General features: G+C 58.3%; 7 protein-coding genes across 7 annotated transcripts; all 7 read left to right on the forward strand.

Annotated features, from left to right (window-relative positions):
- Positions 1 to 1,180: 1,180 nt before the first annotated feature.
- On the forward strand, positions 1,181 to 3,091 carry LSCM1_02370 (uncharacterized protein; the record flags this gene model as incomplete). Its single annotated transcript, XM_067319953.1, has 1 exon — positions 1,181 to 3,091. One exon carries the CDS (start codon positions 1,181 to 1,183, stop codon positions 3,089 to 3,091), a length of 1,911 nt encoding a protein of 636 aa, XP_067175328.1.
- Positions 3,092 to 4,687: 1,596 nt separating this feature from the next.
- On the forward strand, positions 4,688 to 8,221 carry LSCM1_02371 (uncharacterized protein; the record flags this gene model as incomplete). The annotated part of the gene is made up of 1 exon (XM_067319954.1): positions 4,688 to 8,221. The coding sequence occupies one exon, from the start codon at positions 4,688 to 4,690 to the stop codon at positions 8,219 to 8,221; it is 3,534 nt and encodes a 1,177-aa protein (XP_067175329.1).
- A 619-nt stretch (positions 8,222 to 8,840) lies between these two features.
- Positions 8,841 to 10,268, forward strand: LSCM1_02372 (uncharacterized protein; the record flags this gene model as incomplete). The annotated part of the gene is made up of 1 exon (XM_067319955.1): positions 8,841 to 10,268. One exon carries the CDS (start codon positions 8,841 to 8,843, stop codon positions 10,266 to 10,268), a length of 1,428 nt encoding a protein of 475 aa, XP_067175330.1.
- A 1,143-nt stretch (positions 10,269 to 11,411) lies between these two features.
- Positions 11,412 to 12,485, forward strand: LSCM1_02373 (uncharacterized protein; the record flags this gene model as incomplete). The annotated part of the gene is made up of 1 exon (XM_067319956.1): positions 11,412 to 12,485. One exon carries the CDS (start codon positions 11,412 to 11,414, stop codon positions 12,483 to 12,485), a length of 1,074 nt encoding a protein of 357 aa, XP_067175331.1.
- Positions 12,486 to 14,028: 1,543 nt separating this feature from the next.
- LSCM1_02374 (uncharacterized protein) lies at positions 14,029 to 14,640 on the forward strand (the record flags this gene model as incomplete). The annotated part of the gene is made up of 1 exon (XM_067319957.1): positions 14,029 to 14,640. One exon carries the CDS (start codon positions 14,029 to 14,031, stop codon positions 14,638 to 14,640), a length of 612 nt encoding a protein of 203 aa, XP_067175332.1.
- A 655-nt stretch (positions 14,641 to 15,295) lies between these two features.
- LSCM1_02375 (uncharacterized protein) lies at positions 15,296 to 16,558 on the forward strand (the record flags this gene model as incomplete). Its single annotated transcript, XM_067319958.1, has 1 exon — positions 15,296 to 16,558. One exon carries the CDS (start codon positions 15,296 to 15,298, stop codon positions 16,556 to 16,558), a length of 1,263 nt encoding a protein of 420 aa, XP_067175333.1.
- Positions 16,559 to 17,374: 816 nt separating this feature from the next.
- On the forward strand, positions 17,375 to 18,754 carry LSCM1_02376 (uncharacterized protein; the record flags this gene model as incomplete). The annotated part of the gene is made up of 1 exon (XM_067319959.1): positions 17,375 to 18,754. One exon carries the CDS (start codon positions 17,375 to 17,377, stop codon positions 18,752 to 18,754), a length of 1,380 nt encoding a protein of 459 aa, XP_067175334.1.
- Between the last annotated feature and the right edge of the window lie 284 nt (positions 18,755 to 19,038).

Raw genomic sequence — 19,038 nt, forward strand, 5'->3', positions numbered from 1 at the left:
TTGACATGACATTGCCTGAGGTCGTCTATCCCAGGCGCCCTCCCTTCTAACCCAACGTTCCTGAGAATGACTTGCGCAACCCTATCCCTTCTGCTATCTACGAGTTCCAAATCATCACACGCGCCTACGCGCCCTTCATTTACGGTGCCCCTTCCGCCTCCTGCGTGTCTACGCGCGCGCTCACACCCACGCACCCGCCGTATGAACGTCTCTCTCACAAAGCGCTTCATTAGCCCACGGTGTGCCCTCTCGCCCTCCTTCTCCCATTCCTCTTCACAGCCGCAGAGGTCGCCGCCCCCTCCCCTCATCGGCAACATCAACGGCTGACGCTCGTTTCGCATTTTTGAGGCACCCTTAACTGTATATCCCCTCTCTCTTTCCCCAACGCAACCTGAGCACTTGAGCAGCCTTAAGGGGGCTGTGTGGGGTGCGCTTCACCTCTTCTACACCTCCGCGTACCTCTCCCGTGTATGCTGGCGCCGGTTGCGTTTTGGCTCCCTCGCTCTTGACGGTACTGTTGTCTGTGGTGCTCTTGGTGAAAACTGCTTTAACGGAAACGATAAAACTAAGGCCCGATAAGCAGCGAACAAGTGGCTGTCTCACCTCTCTGCCCAGGTGCGACTGTACGTGTCGGTGCACTGGACTGTCCTCACACGCCTTTTTTTTCTTCTTACGCCTCCCCTCCCCTCCCCTACCCCTCCCTCCATCCCTTCGTTTCATCTTGTTTTACTCGTATCCCCCACCCCCGACCCTCTCACCGAGTCTTCTCGCTAACGTTCACTTTTATTATTATCAGTATCATTTGGCCTTTGTTCACGTCGTCTTAGAGTCTTCGTATTCTTGATTTTCGAGTCGGCGTCGCTGTGTGCCTGTTGTGATCGAGTCGTTGGGGTCCCTGCCAGTGGTGTTCCGATCTTTATTGCTTCCCCCACCCCCTCATCACCATCTCCTCATTTCTCGTATCTCAAGCTCGATTTTTTTTCGCGCGTGTGTGTGTGTGTGTGTCTGCGGTCGTTGCGTCCTTGTCAGGTCTGCATAAACGTGAAAGGTGCTGCCTTCGCAGCTGCTCTCCTTCTGTTTTCTTTCTGTGCGCCTCGCTGGCTCTCTACCGGCCTCGCTCACCCATCGATTCAGGTGCTCGACGCTTCTGTGGTCACGGTAGCCGTAGCACACGAGCACCATGAAGGTGGAAGATGGAAGGACGGCGGTGAAGCGGGAGCAAAGCCACTCCGATGAGGAGGACGAAAACAATGAAGAGGACCTTAACTGGTGGGAGCAGGAAAACCTGCGCATCGCTGGAAAGGGCGAGCGTCGCTGGGAGACACTGAGCCACAACGGAGTTCTCTTTCCGCCTGAATACAAGCCCCACGGCATCGCCATCCTGTACGATGGGCATGAGTTCAAGATGACACCGGAGGAGGAGGAGGTGGCCACGATGTTCGCTGTGATGAAGGAACACGAGTACTATCGCATGGAAGCATTCCGGCGCAACTTCTTCGAAAGCTGGCGCGAGATCCTAGACAAGCGGCAGCACCCCATCCGTCGCCTGGAGCTGTGCGACTTCGAACGCATTTACCAGTGGCACCTCGCCGAGCGGGAAAAGAAGCTCAGCCGGACGAAAGAAGAAAAGAAGGCTATCAAAGAGAAGCAGGATGCGGAGGCTGAACCGTACCGCTACTGCGTATGGGACGGGCGCCGTGAGCAGGTGGCGAACTTCCGCGTGGAGCCACCGGGCCTGTTCCGCGGGCGCGGTAAGCATCCGCTGATGGGCAAGCTAAAGGCTCGTGTGCAGCCAGAAGACATAACAATCAACATTGGCGAGACCGCCGAGGTGCCCGCACCGCCTGCAGGGCACAAATGGGCCGCTGTGCAGCACGACCATACCGTGACGTGGCTTGCTATGTGGCGCGACAGCGTGGCCGGAAACGTGAAGTACGTCATGCTCGCCCCGTCCTCGACCGTCAAAGGGCAGTCCGATATGATGAAGTTCGAGAAGGCGCGCAAGCTCAAGGACAAAGTAGATGATATTCGCGCATCTTACATGAAGGACTTTAAGTCCAACGACATACACGTGGCGCAGCGGGCCGTCGCCATGTACTTCATTGACCGCCTCGCCCTCCGTGTTGGTAATGAGAAGGGTGAGGATGAGGCAGACACGGTTGGGTGCTGCTCGCTGCGTGTAGAACACATCCAGCTGTTGCCGGACAATGTCGTGCGGTTCGACTTCCTGGGTAAGGACTCGATCCGTTACCAGAACGATGTTTCTGTATTGCCAGAGGTGTACGCGCTACTGCAGCGTTTCACTCGTCGGAAGTCGCCCAGCACAGACATCTTTGATCAGCTTAACCCGACGCAGCTGAACGACCATCTCAAGTCCTTCATGGAGGGCCTTTCCGCCAAGGTGTTCCGTACCTACAATGCCTCCATCACCCTCGATCGGTGGTTCAAGGAGAAACCAGTCGACCCAAAGTGGTCTATTCCAGACAAGCTGGCCTACTTCAACAAGGCGAACACGGAGGTGGCGATTCTGTGCAACCATCAAAAGTCCATCTCGAAGAACTTTAAACTGCAAATGATGCAGCTCACCACAAAATCGGAGTACACCCGCAAGACGATTGAGCTACTTGAGCGAGCGGCGGTGATCGCCAAGAAGAGGTCCGTCGAGGAGGCTGCGAATGAGTTTTTGGAGGAACAAGACCGCATGCAGCGCGAGTGGCTCGAGAACTATGGTACTGAGGAGCAGAAGAAGGAGTTTGAGGAGGTCGTGGCGAGGCGTACCGCGCCGCGGGCGAGCTCTGGGAAGAAGAAATCCTCGTCTGGCACTAAGAAATCGGTGTCTGCGTCTGGCAAAAAGAGCGAGAAGGCCACCAAGAAGGCGGCCACCAAGAAGAAGAAGGCGTCGAGCAAAACGTCGGCCCGCAAGTCCTCCAATACGGCCTCGAAAAGGCTGAAAAAGGAGGAAGACGATGACATGCCGCTCATGAGCATTGCTGCCAAGACGCACAAGGCAGCTGGCGTCAAGCGCGAGCGTGCCCCCAAGGAGGCCGTCAGCGACGACGACGACGTGCCCCTTGCAGCCCTGAAGGCTTAGGCGCGAATTTGGTACCGTGTAGGAGGGAAAACGGAGGGGGGGCTGAAAACGTACGCCCTGCGTCGCCGCGAGCGAGGGACGTGTCCTTTGCTGCGTTGTGTATGTCGCCTTTCGGTATCATTTTGCTCCGCATCGTTGCTGTGCATAACTGCTTTTTACCTGTGTGCACACGCCAAGTTGGCGGTGGTGGTTCAGTGGGCCCGCGTGGGGTCTTGAGGTGCCCCGTGAGTGTGCTTGATTCTGTCCCTCTCCATGCGCGTCTCTTGTGTGTTCTCGAGGGCGCATTTCGTGTGTGTTTATCTGTATGCGTGTATGTTTGAGTGGCAATCGACGTGTAAAGCCCGGAGTCGGTTGCCACGTATCCTGCAGTCTGCGTGTGCTTCTGTCGATCGCTTGGTGCGTGCGAAGGTCTCGAGGTATTTTACTAGCTGACTTCGGCTTCTGCTCGTGGAAAAGCGCGAGGAGGGAGGGGAAACGCTGAGGTTTTCTGTCTGGAGGAGAGGTCGTGGAGACGCGCGCACTGCGTGGTTAGTACGGTTTCAGATAGTTCCATGGATAGCGCCTGTATGCACGTCGCCTTTTTATGGGGCGGGGTGGGGAGGAAGGATGCTTTGCTTACCTTTTCCTCTAGCTGTGCACCTCCCTGTCGCTAGCCGTGTGTAAGTGTACTCGTTGGCTTCCTTTGTACTGTGTGACGCGTGGGTGTTGTGTGCGCGCGCATCAATCCCTTTCTCGCTTCTGCGTGTGTATGTGTGTATGTGTATGTATGCCGTTCGTCACCGTCGCTGCTGTCAAGAGGCGAAGGTGGGGTGGGAAGAGCGCGAGAGAGGGCTGATCTCGATGACCTCCATAGAGCAAGCAAACCAGCAACTGCGCTGTAGGCGCTGATGTACATGTACATCATTTTGAGGTATCCGTGAGGAGGCGCTTGCAAATACGCTTGCGCGCCCGGCCTCCGCAGCGACGCCAACTCGCATGCTTCGCTGCGAGTAAAGCAGAGATGTCTCGTCTTCGGCGCGAGCCTTGAAATGCCCCACCTGTCCACTTCCCCTTGTTCTCCTCGCACATATTCACCTATTCCTCGACCCCTTCTCGTCGTCTTGACGCTTCTGTGCTTATTCACCGCTTGCGGGGTATTGCAGCCGGTACATCAGTTCCGCAGAAGCGGCACCGGCACGGCCACCCCGAGACGCGAGGTACCGCGTCCCGTGAAGAAGCACATACATACAAACCTCAGCAGACAAGCAAGCAACTGGTGAGCCGCTTCGCCGGCGTGCCCTCATCGCGTGTGCGTGTATGTACCGCTCTTGTTCTTTACCTTTTTCTCTCAAGGTGGGCATTCATAGAAACGGTGTTGACGGCCACAACCGCATTACTACTGCACCCCCTCCCCCGTCTCTCTCTTCTCCCCGCCTCGTCGCACAGCCATAGACAGTAAACAGTATTTCCGACGCCGTTTTTTTTTCTCCTGGCGAGTTGTCGCGCTTCCACTGTCTCTGGTGCTCTTCGCCGCTGCTTGTCCAACGGTGGTGGTGACTCTTGTTCTTTCTACCCTCCCATTCCTCATTCGTCGTCGCCTGTGGCGTGGTGGTGTCGATGTCGAGTGTGACGTTGTCCTCGGTAGTGCGCGCGAACCCGCGCCTTGTTAGCTCCTCGTTGGAGAAGATGGCCTGCAGTGCACAGGGGATTACCGTGGTCGATATCTTCCCCTCTGTGCTCTCGGCGCTGACCGCGAAGGGTGCACCTGTCAGTGTCACCGAGAACGCTCGCGCGTTTGTGCAGGCTTCCCGAAGCAGTTATCGCGCGCAGCGACCCATCTCGGAGAGCGACGTTGACCGTATCGGGCATGAGCGGGTCACCTCTTCTGACCTTGATGCCAGCGCCGGCGTCGGCAGCAGCGGTAGCAGCAACTCGCTGCTCAGGAAAAAGAAGTCCGCCGCCAACGAGGACCCCTACATGAAGTGCTTCAATGTGGGTATAGCCATGAGCCTGCACACATTGCTGCTCTCGCGCAACCGCATCTCAAACCTGCTCGGCATCGTGCAGTTTCGGCACTGCGTTTCGCTCTCACTCCTGGGTAACCGCATCCGCACCATTGAGGATTGCGAGCCGCTCGCCATGCTTCCAGATTTGCAATATCTTTCGCTGGAGTACAATCCAGTGACCTGCCTGCCGCACTACCGCGCGCATCTGCTTCGTATCTGCTCGTGGCCTCAAGAGCTGTCCCCCAGCGCCTGCCGTCTACGCAAACTAGACAGCGCTGCGGTTACAACGGCAGAGGTGAAACATGCAGTAATATGCCTTCTTCGGGAATCGGCGCTGCTTCCAGAGCTGCTTTACCGCATGCAGCTCACGGCGTTTCTCGTGGACATCGAAAAACGCCAGCGACTGCACCGCGAGCTGCGCCAGCGCGGCCACATCTTTCACGACCCAAGGGAAGATGCAAGGGTAGAGCTGCTGCTGGAGAGGGGGGTCGCGCACGCGCTGTTCCGGGTCGGGGTTGCAGGGGCAGCACACATGGCCCGTCAACTTGTGCGCGATCGCCGTCTACTGTGTACAACCTTGAGCCCTCGCCGTGAGCGCAGCAATGCGCACCCTACCGGTGCAGAAGCACCACGCGCGCGCACCCGCGCAAGCCCCACAGACGGCAAAGGCGCGTGTACGTCAGCAGACGAGAAAAGCGGCAGGGCAGCCGATGTCACGTCTACCACGGTTACGTACTTTGGATCCGACATCACAGACCCGAGCGACATTACCAGTGTCAGCACCGTTTCCTCCTGCTCGCTGCTTTCGGGCGCCTCATCCGGCCAGGCGAAGGTGCTGCAGTCGCTGTCGCACCTGCTTGCCAGCAAGGAGCTGAACTGGAGTCGGAGGTCCTTGCGCCGCGCCGATGCCTCTGAGACGGCTGATATGTGTAAGGCCTGGTCGAGAGACGCATTTCGGCAGACGATTTCCTTTCTTGATGTCCGTTTGTGCGCGCTTCTCTTGCATATATCGCGCAATTTGGGGCAGACGCTGACGTCTCACGATGTTGACCGTCTATGCGAGGTGTGGCTGCATGCCGTCTCGCATTGCACGCCGCCGGAGGCGGCACAGGTTAATGCAACCGGGCCGCGCCGGCTGGTCGTCGATTATGGCGCCTCAGCAGCGGGGTGCAAGACTACGAGAAGGAGCGCAGCGGATGGTCTGGTAGCCATGAGGCAGCGGGGAGCCGGCCTCGGCACCGCAGTCACCGGCTGCATACCGGTGGAGGCGGCGGCACAGGTGCGGGTGAGCATCCAGGACGCGCTTGAAAAGGAGCCGCAGTGCTTTTCGAGTTGCTCATCGTCACCGCAGACGCTGGAGAACCGCGACACACAGGATGCGACGATGAGCTGTACAAGAGTGTCCATGACGTCTCTACTCTCAGACCCTCCGTCGCTGCCTCGGGATGCGGTTCCACTGCCCGCACCCCGCCCTCAAACGGGTCACACGCAGCTCAAGGAACCGTGTGGTGAGGCTACAAAAAACAAGGACACAAGAGCTTCAGCTCACACTCCCGCGCAAGGCGAAGGTTCTTTGAAGGAAACCTCTCGCACCGAAGCTACCCACGCGTGTGAAGCGCTGGTGCGCAGGCATTGCAAGCGACGCGTTTTTCAGCAGTGGTGCTCGGTGTTGCGGCATCGGTGGCAAACACGCATCGTCGCCGCATATGTTCGCGAAAAGGTTAGCACCGGCGCGGCTGCGCACCTGCGGAGTCCCTCCTGGAGCGGCCTCCTGCCACAGGTGACCTATGTCGAGCGCAAGCGGGGCTTCTTTATGCTTTGGCGACAGCGAGCGCAAGTCAACCGTGACTGCCGCACTCAACGCCTCCGTAGAGTGTGGAACGTGTGGCGCCAGAAGGCGGCATTGTCGTGCTTCCTTCGTGCGCGATGCGAGCAGGCATCTGCGCTGGTTGCGCAGCGGGTGCTGGGAGTCACGTTTCGCACATGGAAGTCCAAAGCAGAAAAGAGGACAAGCGATCGGTGCGCGGCGGCTCGTCGCCGCATCATGGCTGACACACCGCACAGTAAAGCTCCTTTTCTCACTCTAGCATCCGCTAACTCGGCGAAGGCGCCCCTTGTCGCCCGAACGCCGTCGCCGCGCATTGCAGTGCTGCGCCACACCCTGGCGGACGCTTTAACGCCTAGCAGAGAAACTTGCACCACTGCGGCGGCAGCGCCTGCGGCAGCAACGGCAAAATTGCTCACAATATCTGTGTGGCGTCCGTCAGCGACCTGCGACAGGTGCATACGCCTACCTCACTCTTCAGCGTCCGTGAGCGAGAACGTAATGCAAGACCACTGCCATGGGCGCAGTTCCTCGGACGAAGAGGCAGGGCTTTCCGCTGTAGGTACGTCACCGAGTCCTGGCGTCAGTGCCAGGAGTGATGCAGCGACGCCCTTTTTCTGGGCTCCCTGCCCCGAGGGCTGGCACCCGTCACAGCCGCCTGCAAGACGCACTCTATTTTCAACCGGCGCGGGGGACCAAATCACTGGGCTGACTCGGCGCACTTACACAGTGGATGCCGCGACGGTGCAGCCGCAACCTTCGTCACCGTCTCGAGCACCACCTCCCTTAGCGGCTGCGCGTATCGGGCCTTCTTCTGTGGTGCTGGGACCTTCAGCACAGGCGGCTTCTTCCAAGTTCTACAGCGCCTCAATGCCGAGCCGTCTCCCTTCCACCACTGCTGCCCGTCGAGCCATCGTGCAGTCATGTCCCACCACCGAGAAGGCGGCGACCACGCCGGGCGAAGTAGAATCGCCGTACCCTGCTGCTGATGTGGAAGCGTTGGTGGAGCAGGCAAAGCAGCTCGAAACCGATCGTCACTACCTCATAGAAACTCTGCGGAGCCTTCGCGTATTCCCTCAAACGCACTGGACCCGGGAATGGCTGCAAGGATCGCACGCAGCCTGCAGAGTCCGCCCGGTGCCATTGCCCGCACCGACACCGCTTGCACCCTCATTCACAGTTGTCGATCAACTGGAAGGGCAGTGCGCTAGCCTGCAGAAGGAGGTGCAGCGGCTTGAGAAACTTGTGGCTGCACTACAAGACGAGCGACACGAGCACCTGCAGACCATCAAAGCTGAGATGTTTTGTTATAGCGCATGACGCACCACGTCGATACGAAGCACTGAATAAGGCAGAAGCAACGTCGTCATGGGCGATGCCATCTGAGGGTTGCTTCTGATTAACGGCTCTTGTGCGGCACACAGCCACAGCGCGTATTTTCGCCCTCTTTTCTTTTTTTCGTTGTTGTCGTTTTTTGTTTTTCGTGCGCTCTCCTGCGTTTTATCCCCGTTTCCCCAGTGGCGCCTCTGTATGCGCCACCACCCCTGTGTATCCCTCTCCCTCCCTCCCCTACCTGAGAGATGGCCGGCTGCTGGCAGGAGAGCGAGGGACGCGGTGGCGGTGGTGGATGAAGCGGGGGCCGCTGCTGCCGCGGCCGCATCCAGTTCGGGGAAACCTGCCTTACCTGCACGAGCCTGAAGCAAAGCCTCAAGGGCCCTCTTCGATGGCAAACCTTTTCTGTATGCCGCTCTCTTTCTCCGTCCTGTTCGCTCTACTCTTCTCGCACACGCGCCATTTGCATGCGCGCACACGCCCTCCAGTACACGGGGGAAAAGGAACGTCGAGGGTATCGGCGGCGAGAATAGACATAAAAAAAATTCTCCCGACCGCGATCGTTACGCACCGTAAAAAGCGCGCGTGCACGCGGTCTCGACAGCCAATGTTCGGTGGTGGTGAGAATTACTTCCAGGATCCCCCCGAGATCGATCGGGACACACTTGGTCGCTTCGCCATCTTCTGCGCTCGCCTACGCGCCATCGAGAAGCCTGGGAAGAAGACCATCACAGAAGCGGCCACACTGGCACGAGAAGTCGGTGATACACTTCTTGACTACGAGCTCGTCGTCGGAGCACTCTTCCGTCACATCAAGACCTGGACAGGGCAAAAGCAGCTGGCCTGCTGGTACGTACTTGACAAGTTGTGTAAGGAGGACCGCGACAAGTATGGCTACGTTGCTGGCAAGTACATTCTAGAGGTCGGCCGAGACCACATCCCGTACGAGGATGCCGAGCTCTCGGGCAAGTACGAGAGCCTCGTGGAGCATTGGGAAAATGTTTTTCCGCGCCACGTGGTGGATGCGCTGTGGATCGCCAAAAAGGAACGCCTTTGGGCCGTTGACCACCCGGAGGAGGTCAAACAGCAGCAGCAGGCGGAAGAGGAGGAGTGGGCGCGCGAGGAGGTGCTCATGCAGGACGAGGACGGCCTCAACGACTTTGGCCAGCCGTGCATCGACTACCTGCAGGGGCACTGCAGTTGGGGCGACAGCTGTCGTCTGTACCACCCGCCAGGTGAGGAGGGCTCGCTTCCGGCGGAGTGCCGGATGGGAGACTGGAAGTGCTCGGCGTGCGGCGTCATCAATCGCCACTTTCGCCGTCGGTGCTCGAACTGCGTTCGTGAGAAGCCGCAGTACAAGAAAGGCCGCGTACTGTCAATGGAGGATAAGCTGCTCTGTTCGCCAGACCCGGCAGTGACAGCTGCCTTCCATCACCAATTCGGCTACAACCCGTACATCCCAGCAGAGGCGATAGCGCACTTCCAGCTCCGCCTAGAGGGTGTGTCGGCGGAGGAATACCGTATGGAGCGTGCGGCCGCGTACCGCGTCCGCATTCTCGGCAAGGCGCCCACCAACCCCGTCGAGCAGCGCTGCAAGGCGACGAAGCACTTCCCGGACATCGACATGGAGCCGGACGAGGAGTACGAAGTCGGTGCGGACGGACACGTAGTGAAGCGGCAGCGTACCGAAAGTCTAGTTCCCGCGAACACGCCGCCCAGCAGTGCGATTGCGCTCTTCGCCCAGCGGGTAATGGAGCGTGGCATTTTGGACCCGACCGTCCCGCAACTCTTTGGCGAGCTTTCCCGGTACATCCGCCAGGCCGCTGGTGACCCGGCCATTGCGCTCAACGAGACTCAGGCAGAGGTGCTTCTGTCTGCGTGCAAGCTGGGCTTCACCGCGTGGAATGCAAACAAAGGCGCCGTTCCGTTTGTATCCATTTTCTTCAAGGCCATACGCCACAACGAAGGAAAGCTGGGGCTCTCCGCTGAGCAGGCAGAGCAGCTAGAATCCATGGCCAACATGTTCTTGGCGTGAGCGACGCAGCTTTAGAAAGGAGAAGGGTACACTTGGCGTCTTCGCAACTCCCCGTTAGCTCCTACGGTACATTTTGGGGAAGATGGCACACGCACATTCCACGCAAACACGGCATCGCTCAGATTCAAAGAAGCAGGTAATGGAAAGAGTCGTGGGTGCCGAAGCGCCTCTCGCCCACATTTTTCTTAGCTTCACTACTGACCTTTGTGTGTACGGATGCATGTGTCTGTGTGTGTGTGTGTGTGTGCGTTAGCTTTGCTCTGCGTAGCGCACGAAGTGTTTCGGGTCTTCTGTCTGGTGTGCTGATATGAGACAGAATTTAACGGGAAGTGTGGAATGGTTGAAGAAACGAGCGCCACGACATCTGTGCCGACACGCAAAGCAGCGTTCTTCTTTTTTTTCGCCTCCTTCGCGTCTGCTTGTTTCCCGAGAGCCGCGTCCGCACGCGACTTTCCCGTTCTTGCGCGTCGCCTCCGCCTCTGCCCCCGCCCCCCTTCCCCAGAAGGTACGAGCAACATCCCATCGTAGCTGCCCCGTTTGTTTGACCAGAGATGACGGCCTTCTCTCTCTCTCTCCCCGTCTCATTTGGTTCCCACCCGGTATGCCACTGCCAACAGAACACGACACCAACACGCACACACGCTCACAGAAACAAAAAGAGAAGAGCACTACTTGAACTCTACACAAGATCCTGCCACGCACAACAACACATCAAACATTCACCTTCCGCTAAATAGATACGCTGGCCTATACCACAGTCGCTCAGCAGTTTCATTGCTCCCTCTCTCCCTCTTTCTCTCTGTCCTCACACGGGCTCGCCCGCACCTTTCTGATGCACTACTCGATTCTGACCCTCCTCTTCGCATCTTAGTAGCGCAGGACGCAACACGACAGCACGCCAGTCAACGTCGGTGCGCGCATGCATCGGAGTAGGCGTACGTCACTCCTTTTATTATTATTATTGGCAGCGTCGTATTTGCTTCCTCTCTCTCTCTCTCGTGTTCAGATCAAGTAAAGACGTGTCACCGCCCCCTCACCCCTGCTGCTCCGACAGTCTCCTTGAACGCCTCATCTCTGAGCTTCTTTTCTGATTCTGTGCTTCACGTCGTCGTCGTGCTCCCTCCCTTGCCGCGTGAAAGGCGAATGAGCTCTGTCATCCTCGTCAACCCCATCGCCTTTGGGCCAAATCCAAAGACGAAGGATAATGCCCTTATTCAGTCCATGCACGTCGGCAACACGAAGGCGGACATGGATCGCTCGCAGGTCTGCGCGCTTGTCACTGAACTAGAGACTTTCTTCAAGGTGAACTGTGGCATCCACACCGTCGTCGTGCACCAATCTCGTGAGCCGAAGTCGTACCGGGGGACGCTGGAAGATCGCGGTGAGAGCGTCTTCGTTGCGGACAGCCTCTCCGTTCACAACGTCGTCGACGACGACGGTGTCATTCAGCGCCGTCTCGTCGTCTTCTACCCTATGAGCCCGCACCGTCAGGGTGAGCTGGCCCGCAAGCAGCTCCTGAACCACATCACCAAGGTTGCTGAAGAAAGTACTACAATCGAGTTGATCGACCTGCGACCTTTCGAGGCGGAGGGCAAGTACCTGGAGGGGTCTGGCTCCCTCATCTTCGGGCCCGGCGGCAAGTACGTGTACACCGTCATCTCTCAGCGTAGCCATCCTGAGGTGCTGGAGGCACTCTGCCTGCCAGAGAACCTGAATATCGCCCCCCAAAATCGCTTTCTTTTGCGCTGCAAGAGTGCGGTGCCACACACAAACTTGCTGGGGTGGTGCGGCACGGGTATCTGCGCCTGGGCCATTAGCAGTCTTCTCTTCGAGGGGGAGGAGGAGACAGCAGCCTTCTACGACCACCTGTCCGAGGCCTACTCCTGCCTCCTCGAGCTGAGTGAAGACGAGATGGAGAAGTTTGCAGGGAGTGCGCTGGAGGTGCTGGTGCAACCACGGAGTGCGGGCGCAGGCAGCGTGCACAACATCTTAGTCATCTCTGAAACGGCACTCGCGGGACTGACACCAAAGAACCGTGAGCTGCTCATAAACTGGTACGGCAAGGACAACGTGCACACCTTCTACGGCGAAGTTCTCGAGCGCCGCTGCGGCTCCTCGCTGCCCTCCTGCATTGCCGCCTCCTACACACTGGGGCCACGGCCGCCGGTGCCGACACAGCTCTCTACCAATGAGATGTTGAGGCTCGGTAGCGACTGATGAGGTGGCGCGAGGCTCCCGTTGACGCGCATGCTTTGTCCCCATCCCCTGACACTGCAGCTCGCTTTTTCGTGTGCGTCCCTTGCTGCTCCTCTCTTCGCCCACCCCTCGTGTCCTATCCTCTGCCCACTCCCTTAGCGTTTCCACTCGGCCAGCGTCCTTCCCTCCCGTGGCATCACGCATCTTCCCGTTGGAAGACTCAACGACGGTGAGCCTCTATCCCGATTTGCGTATCTCCGTGTGGGTGGGTGTTCGTGCGTATGCGAACAAGAAAAAGTTTAAACAAAAAACCGGTGCTCGGGAATATATGGACGAAACGCCTGCCTTCGGGTTCCACGTTGCGTTGAACTCGTTTTGTGTGGACACGCTGGCCGCAGGCGCGTGCGACAGAATGCCCCTCACCACAATCTGTAAGTGTTGCATACGTTACCTAGTAAAAGCACCATACGGTATTGAGGAATACCAACTACACGTCGCTGAAGGCATCGCGGGTGATGTCCCCTTCCCCTCCTCACTACAGCAAACTTCTCTTTAAAAGAAACGCTCGGTGGAATTTTTTTTGTTCATCCCCGAATGTGCATGTACATCTTCCCTCCATCTGTACAGTGCACCTGCCTTTCAACTCACTGTGGCCTCCTCGTTGCTGTTGCCGCCCCTCCCCCTCCCTCCTCTGTTTCGCTTTGCCTTTCAACTGTGCCCCGCCCTTTCGCTCCCGTGGACCTGTGTGAGACAGCCTCGCACCGCACGGCGTCCTCGTCTTCATCTGTTCCGCCCCTTCGGCTGTTCGCATAGGCACCGGGGAGAGATCCGGGTGCCGCGGTGCACGTTTGGCGACGATTTCCGAGAAGAATAGAGGCGCTTAGACGCCGAAGCAGCAGCAGCGAGAGAGAGAGAGAGAGAACAAGTCAGGAGTGCGGGGAGGAGAGGAGATGCAAAAGGATGCGGAAGGTGTTACGAAAAGCGGTGGGGGAGAGGGTGCTGTGGACAGGACTGCACAGCATCTCAGCCGCGGGCGTTTCTTGCGGCAATGGGGTTCAAGCAATCGTAACAAAACCGCGTTGATGAATTCTAGCAGACTCGTCGTCTTTCAGGGACTGCGGTGGCGCGGCTCTACCTGGCCGAGTGGCGGGGATAAAGGCGAGAGCTGGGTATTCGTGTGAGGCTCTCTTCGCCCACTTTTGTGTGTGTGAGAGAGAGAGGGTTCGTATAGAGATGGAGATGTATGTGGGTGGGTGTATCTAGGTGCTGGTGGCCTCCTCTGCGCGACAACAACGTTTCCTTCATCTCTTTCCCTCCTCCTCCTCCCTCCTCACTCGCTTCTGCATCGCTGTCACCCCCGCACGCTCATTATGTCAACTACAGAACTTCGCCTTTCTGTCGATGGTGCACACTCATACACCCACACGCACCACCACCTCCGTCTCCTTCCGAGACGCCGATGTCCTCGCAAGAAGGGCTTGTTCGGGAGACCGTTTTCTCTGGCGCCGAGGGCCCCGCACCTGACTCTCGCTCTTTTTCTCCTTGTGAAACAGGGCAGCGCCGTATGGACTGCGTTCAGAGCATTCCCTATGAAGAGCTGCGACAGCGCTACGTTGAGCTACACAACGCGGCCCTCGATTTGATCTCTGCCGACCCGAAGCACTCGCTCGACGTGCACGACACTTATCTGCATTTGTGTCGAACCTATGGCTATCCGCTCAATAATTACTATGTAAAATACCTCATTCGGTACGCTGCGGTTCAAGCCGCTATCGAGCGAGGCGCGGCGCACGGGATACTGGGCACCGTCCGCTCGCTTGACTTCCTCCCCACATACGTTGGCAAGCTCATGTGGCTGCCCATCTTCGTCACCCTCTCCGACTGCGTTCTCCTTCAATCTCTGTCACTGTCACGCCAGAAGCTGGACAGTGATTTGGTGCTTCTCCTCGCCCAAAGCCTCCCTCCTCTCGTGCAACTCGCCTGCTTGGACGTCTCTGGAAATCCGATCGGCTGCACCGGTGTACAGGCGCTCATACAGCTCGTCAAGTCCTCTCCCACTCTGCTGCAGTGCACCATACACGGCGCCGCATCGATTGCGCCGCTGACGAGGCAGCTGGAGGCCGCTTTGGCTCACAATCGAGCACGTGCATCTTCGTCAGCGGTGGTGAGCCACTGACGGCGCCGGCAATGCTAGCAGCACGCGGCCGCACTTCCTGTTCAGTATTTGCTCTCTTCACAGCACTCGCATGTAAGCAAGGGTCAGTGTTGGTGGATGTGCTGTGCTGTCCTCCCGCTGTGTATGTATGTGCGCACGGCTTTCGCTTGCTCGCCCGCGCACCCACTACCTGCACCACCACCAAAGTCAGCATATTTTTAACTTTCTGACGCTCCCTCTCCGTGTGAAGACAGCGCAGTCGCTGTCTCCTCGTCGAGCGGATCGAGCGCCAGAAGCCGTAAGCGAGCAGCAACGGTTGGTTGGTAGACAGAGCACTCTTTCACGCCTGGCATTGCACTAGTGCCTCGGCAGGTCTAACCGCCTGGCGGTTGGTTCAGGTGTGCCATCATACCCATCCATACATATGCATCCTCCCCACTCCACCCCGCGCCTTTCCTGTCCTCTCGTGCGTTGCTCTCCTCTGGCTCTCCCACACGCTGGTTGCACCTCGTGCCGATACATGACGAGGGTCTGAACTCGCCATCTCCCCCCTCCCCGCGCCTTTCACTCGTTCTGGAGGAACGCCCAGAGCCGGTACCGCAGAAACAGATACGAAAAAAGGCGGAAACAGAAGAAGCGACACCACGCACAGACACACCTCGGCCTGGCAGGACTCATGTTTGCACGCCTTTCGCGGCCCGCGAGTCGCCTCGCCATCGGACTGGCAATCAATTCCGCGTCTCGGTGCCGGAATCCGCTCGCAAGCGCCGGCGCGGCGCTCGGCACAGCACTCATCTCGCAGAGGTGGGCCTGCTCGGGTAATAACGACAGCGAAGTCAGCACCGGTGGCTTCCGCACCACCGCTGGCTTGAGCGAGAAGGAGTTGCTCGATCTCAACAAGGAGGCGGCGGAGGCGTTCGAAAAGGGCGATTTTCTCTCGTCCATCGAGGCGTGGGAAAAAGTGGCACAGTCGAAGCATCACACCCCAAACAGCCCCACTCTCATGAGCTGCCTCAACAACCTCGCCTGCGCGTACGGCGAGATCGGTGACAGCCGACGAAAGCTGAAGCTATTGGAGCGGTCCCGCGATCTCGTGCAGGCGGTGTACGGCGCCGATCACCCGCAGTATGGGATGGTCTTGTACAACATGGCCTGCGCCAAGGAGGAAATGGGTCTTTATTCGGACATGAAGCGTCTGCTCGATGAGTCGCTCGTGCTGCACGAAAAGCGATTCCACCCACAGCATGCTAAGGTCGGTCGCGTTCTCCTGCTGCTCGCCGCCGCCTACGGCCATCTCGGCGAGCACGAGGCTCAGGTGCGAACCGCCGAGCGGGCGTATGAGATTGTGAAGAAGCACTGCGGCCCGGAACACCTGCAGACAACCATTGCGATGCTGACGCTCGGTCGAGCCTACGGTGCGGCGGGGCAAGTGGAGCGGCAGCTGCAGCTGGCGCAGGCGGCCTACAGCATTCAAGAAAAGCGACTAGGCCCAATGAATCCGCAGCTGGCTGTGACCCTGTTGGAGGTCGCTGACGCGCACAGGGCCAACGGCGACTTTTACAACCAGAAGACACTCCTCGAGGAAGCAGTGGAGGTGCAGCAACGGGCTTTCGGGCGGCAACACACCCTCCTCATTGACACGTACATCGCACTCGGTGACACCTGCGGGCAGCTGGAAAATGACCAGGCGCAAGCGCAGTACTACTTCGAGGCGCTCAAGATCGCACGTCACCGCTGCCAGGGGAAGCATATTTTGATCGGCAAGGCTGCAGTGAACGCTGCCCGCGCGTGCCTCTCTCAGGGTGACAAGGCGAAGGCTCAAGCGTTGCTGGACGAGGCGCAGTCGATTGTGGAGCGCAACGTGAGTCCAGAGCATCCCCTCTCCAAGCAACTGCGCAAGGTCACAAAAGAGTTGGTGCAGTCGTCGCCTTGCACCTGAATCTTTTGCGTGAGTGAGGGTGACGAAATGTGTCGGTGCGCTTTCCTGCGCGAGAGGTAGCTGTCCTTCACCGCGCTGGGTCAAGAGGGAAAGTTAAAACATCTGGGCGTCACCGTTTTCGCCTCTCCCCCCTTCGGAGCCGCATGGTACGCTGGTGCACGTCTCTACACGCGTTCGCTGCAAGCCGTACACGTCAAGCGGCAACGAAAGAGAGGGTGTCGCTGAACGGCACTGTCGGGGGTGCTCCTCAGCGCTGAACGCGCTTGCGCTGTCATTGTAACGCTTTACTGCACGAATGTTGAGTCTGAGGCTGGACGGCGCACATGGCATGGTACGCACGGACATGCACGTCGGCGTGTAGCTTTCCTTCATGCTGCATTCATACCTAACTCTTGCCTCACCTTCACTTTTCCCTGACTTCATACACACACGTATATATATATATGTGTGTGTGTATGTGTGTATCCACCACGCGCTATCGCACTCCGCCTCTCGGCACACGCAAAAACACGCTTGTACCAGCTTGCACGCGTCGCCTATGACTCTATAGAGAAAAGTGTACCCTCACATACAGACGCGCATAACCGTCCACAGACCCCGGAGAAAGAGCTGTGCTGCAGTCGGCACCTCGCACATGCAGATAGGCACATACGGCACACTCGCTCCAGTGCCCAGTAGATTCCGCCGCATTTCTTCTTTTCCCCGTTTCCCTCTCTTTCTTTCTCTTTAGTAAAGGCGCTTCGCCGGTTTCGCGCTCCATCTGGGCCACGACCACCGTGCGCGCCTCTACTCCATCATCGCTATAGTCTCGGTACAATGTCCGGCATTAAGATCGAGGAGGTCATCTCGACCACCAAGAAGGAGCGGGTGGCAGCGCATAGTCATGTGAAAGGGCTCGGCCTGAACCCGGATGGAACGACGAAGCACATCGCAGACGGTTTTGTGGGTCAGGAGAAGGCGCGTGAGGCAGCCGGCATTGCGGTGGACCTGATTCGCTCCAAGAAGATGGCGGGTCGCGCGCTGCTGTTTGCGGGGCCGCCGGGAACCGGCAAGACAGCGCTGGCCCTCGGTATTGCCAAGGAGCTAGGCCCAAAGGTGCCTTTCTGCCCTATGGTGGGCAGCGAGGTGTACAGCGCGGAGGTGAAGAAGACGGAGGTGCTCATGGAGAACTTCCGCCGCGCCATTGGGTTGCGCATTAAGGAGAACAAAGAAGTGTACGAGGGCGAGGTGACGGAGCTGCGCGCCGAGGAGACGGACAACCCGCTCGGCGGCTATGGCAAGTCCATCTCGCATGTCATCATCACTCTCAAGTCGCAGAAGGGGTCCAAGTTGCTGAAGCTGGACGCGGCCATCTACGAGAGCCTGGAAAAGGAGAAGGTGTCCGTGGGTGACGTGATCTACATTGAGGCAAGCTCTGGCGCGGTCAAGCGAGTGGGCCGCAGCGATGCGTATATTGGTGACCATGACTTGGAGGCCGACGAGTACGTGCCGATCCCGAAGGGCGACGTGCATAAAAAGAAGGAGGTAATTCAGGATGTGACGCTGCACGATCTCGACATGGCAAACGCGAAGCCAAACCAGGGACAAGATGCGCTATCGATTGTGAGCAGCATGATGCGGCACAAAAAGACGGAGGTGACGGAGAAGCTGCGCCAGGAGATCAATAAGGTGGTGAACAAGTACATCGATCAGGGCGTCGCAGAGCTCGTTCCCGGCGTTCTCTTCATAGACGAGGTGCACATGCTGGACATTGAGTGCTTCACCTACCTCAACAAAGCGCTGGAGTCGACACTGGCGCCGGTGGTCATCTTCGCCACCAACCGCGGCAGCTGCCGCATTCGCGGGACGGAGATTCGCTCGCCGCACGGCATGCCGACAGATTTGCTAGATCGCCTCCTCATCATTCGCACCATGAACTACGACGTGAGCGAAATCACGTCGATCGTTGAGATCCGTGCCCATGTTGAGGGGGTGAAGATATCGGAGGCGGCTCTGACCAAGCTTGGCGTCATTGGCGAGAACACCTCGCTGCGCTTCGTCGCGCAGCTGCTGACGCCAGCGCTCATCATTGCTGAGACCAACGGCCGCGAAACGATCGAGGAGGAAGATGTCGATCTGGTGCATGAACTCTTCAAGGACGGCAAAGCATCTGCCCGCCTCCTGCAGGACCACGCAGAGGAATACGTGTACCAGTGAGGCGACCTGGAGGGAGCTCGTAGCGGCACAGGTTCGCCCTTAACCCCTCCCCACCCCACCCCCTTCTCTCCTCTCAGTGGCCGTCGCACCGTTGTATAGCGTGCTGTCGTTGTTGGTGTTTGTCTTGCACCACCAGGGTGGGTGGCTGGGCGTATGTGTCTGTGTGTCGGCCACTTTCGATCTTTTCTTCGACTTGGCCCGCCTCTCCCTCTCTCTCTCCTGATATTACGCGCCTTCTCTATTTTTGTGTGTGTGTGTGCGTCTGTCTCTCTGTGTGCACACGC

Source organism: Leishmania martiniquensis, chromosome 34 (assembly GCF_017916325.1).
Source record: "Leishmania martiniquensis isolate LSCM1 chromosome 34, whole genome shotgun sequence".
Lineage (NCBI taxonomy): Eukaryota > Euglenozoa > Kinetoplastea > Trypanosomatida > Trypanosomatidae > Leishmania > Leishmania martiniquensis.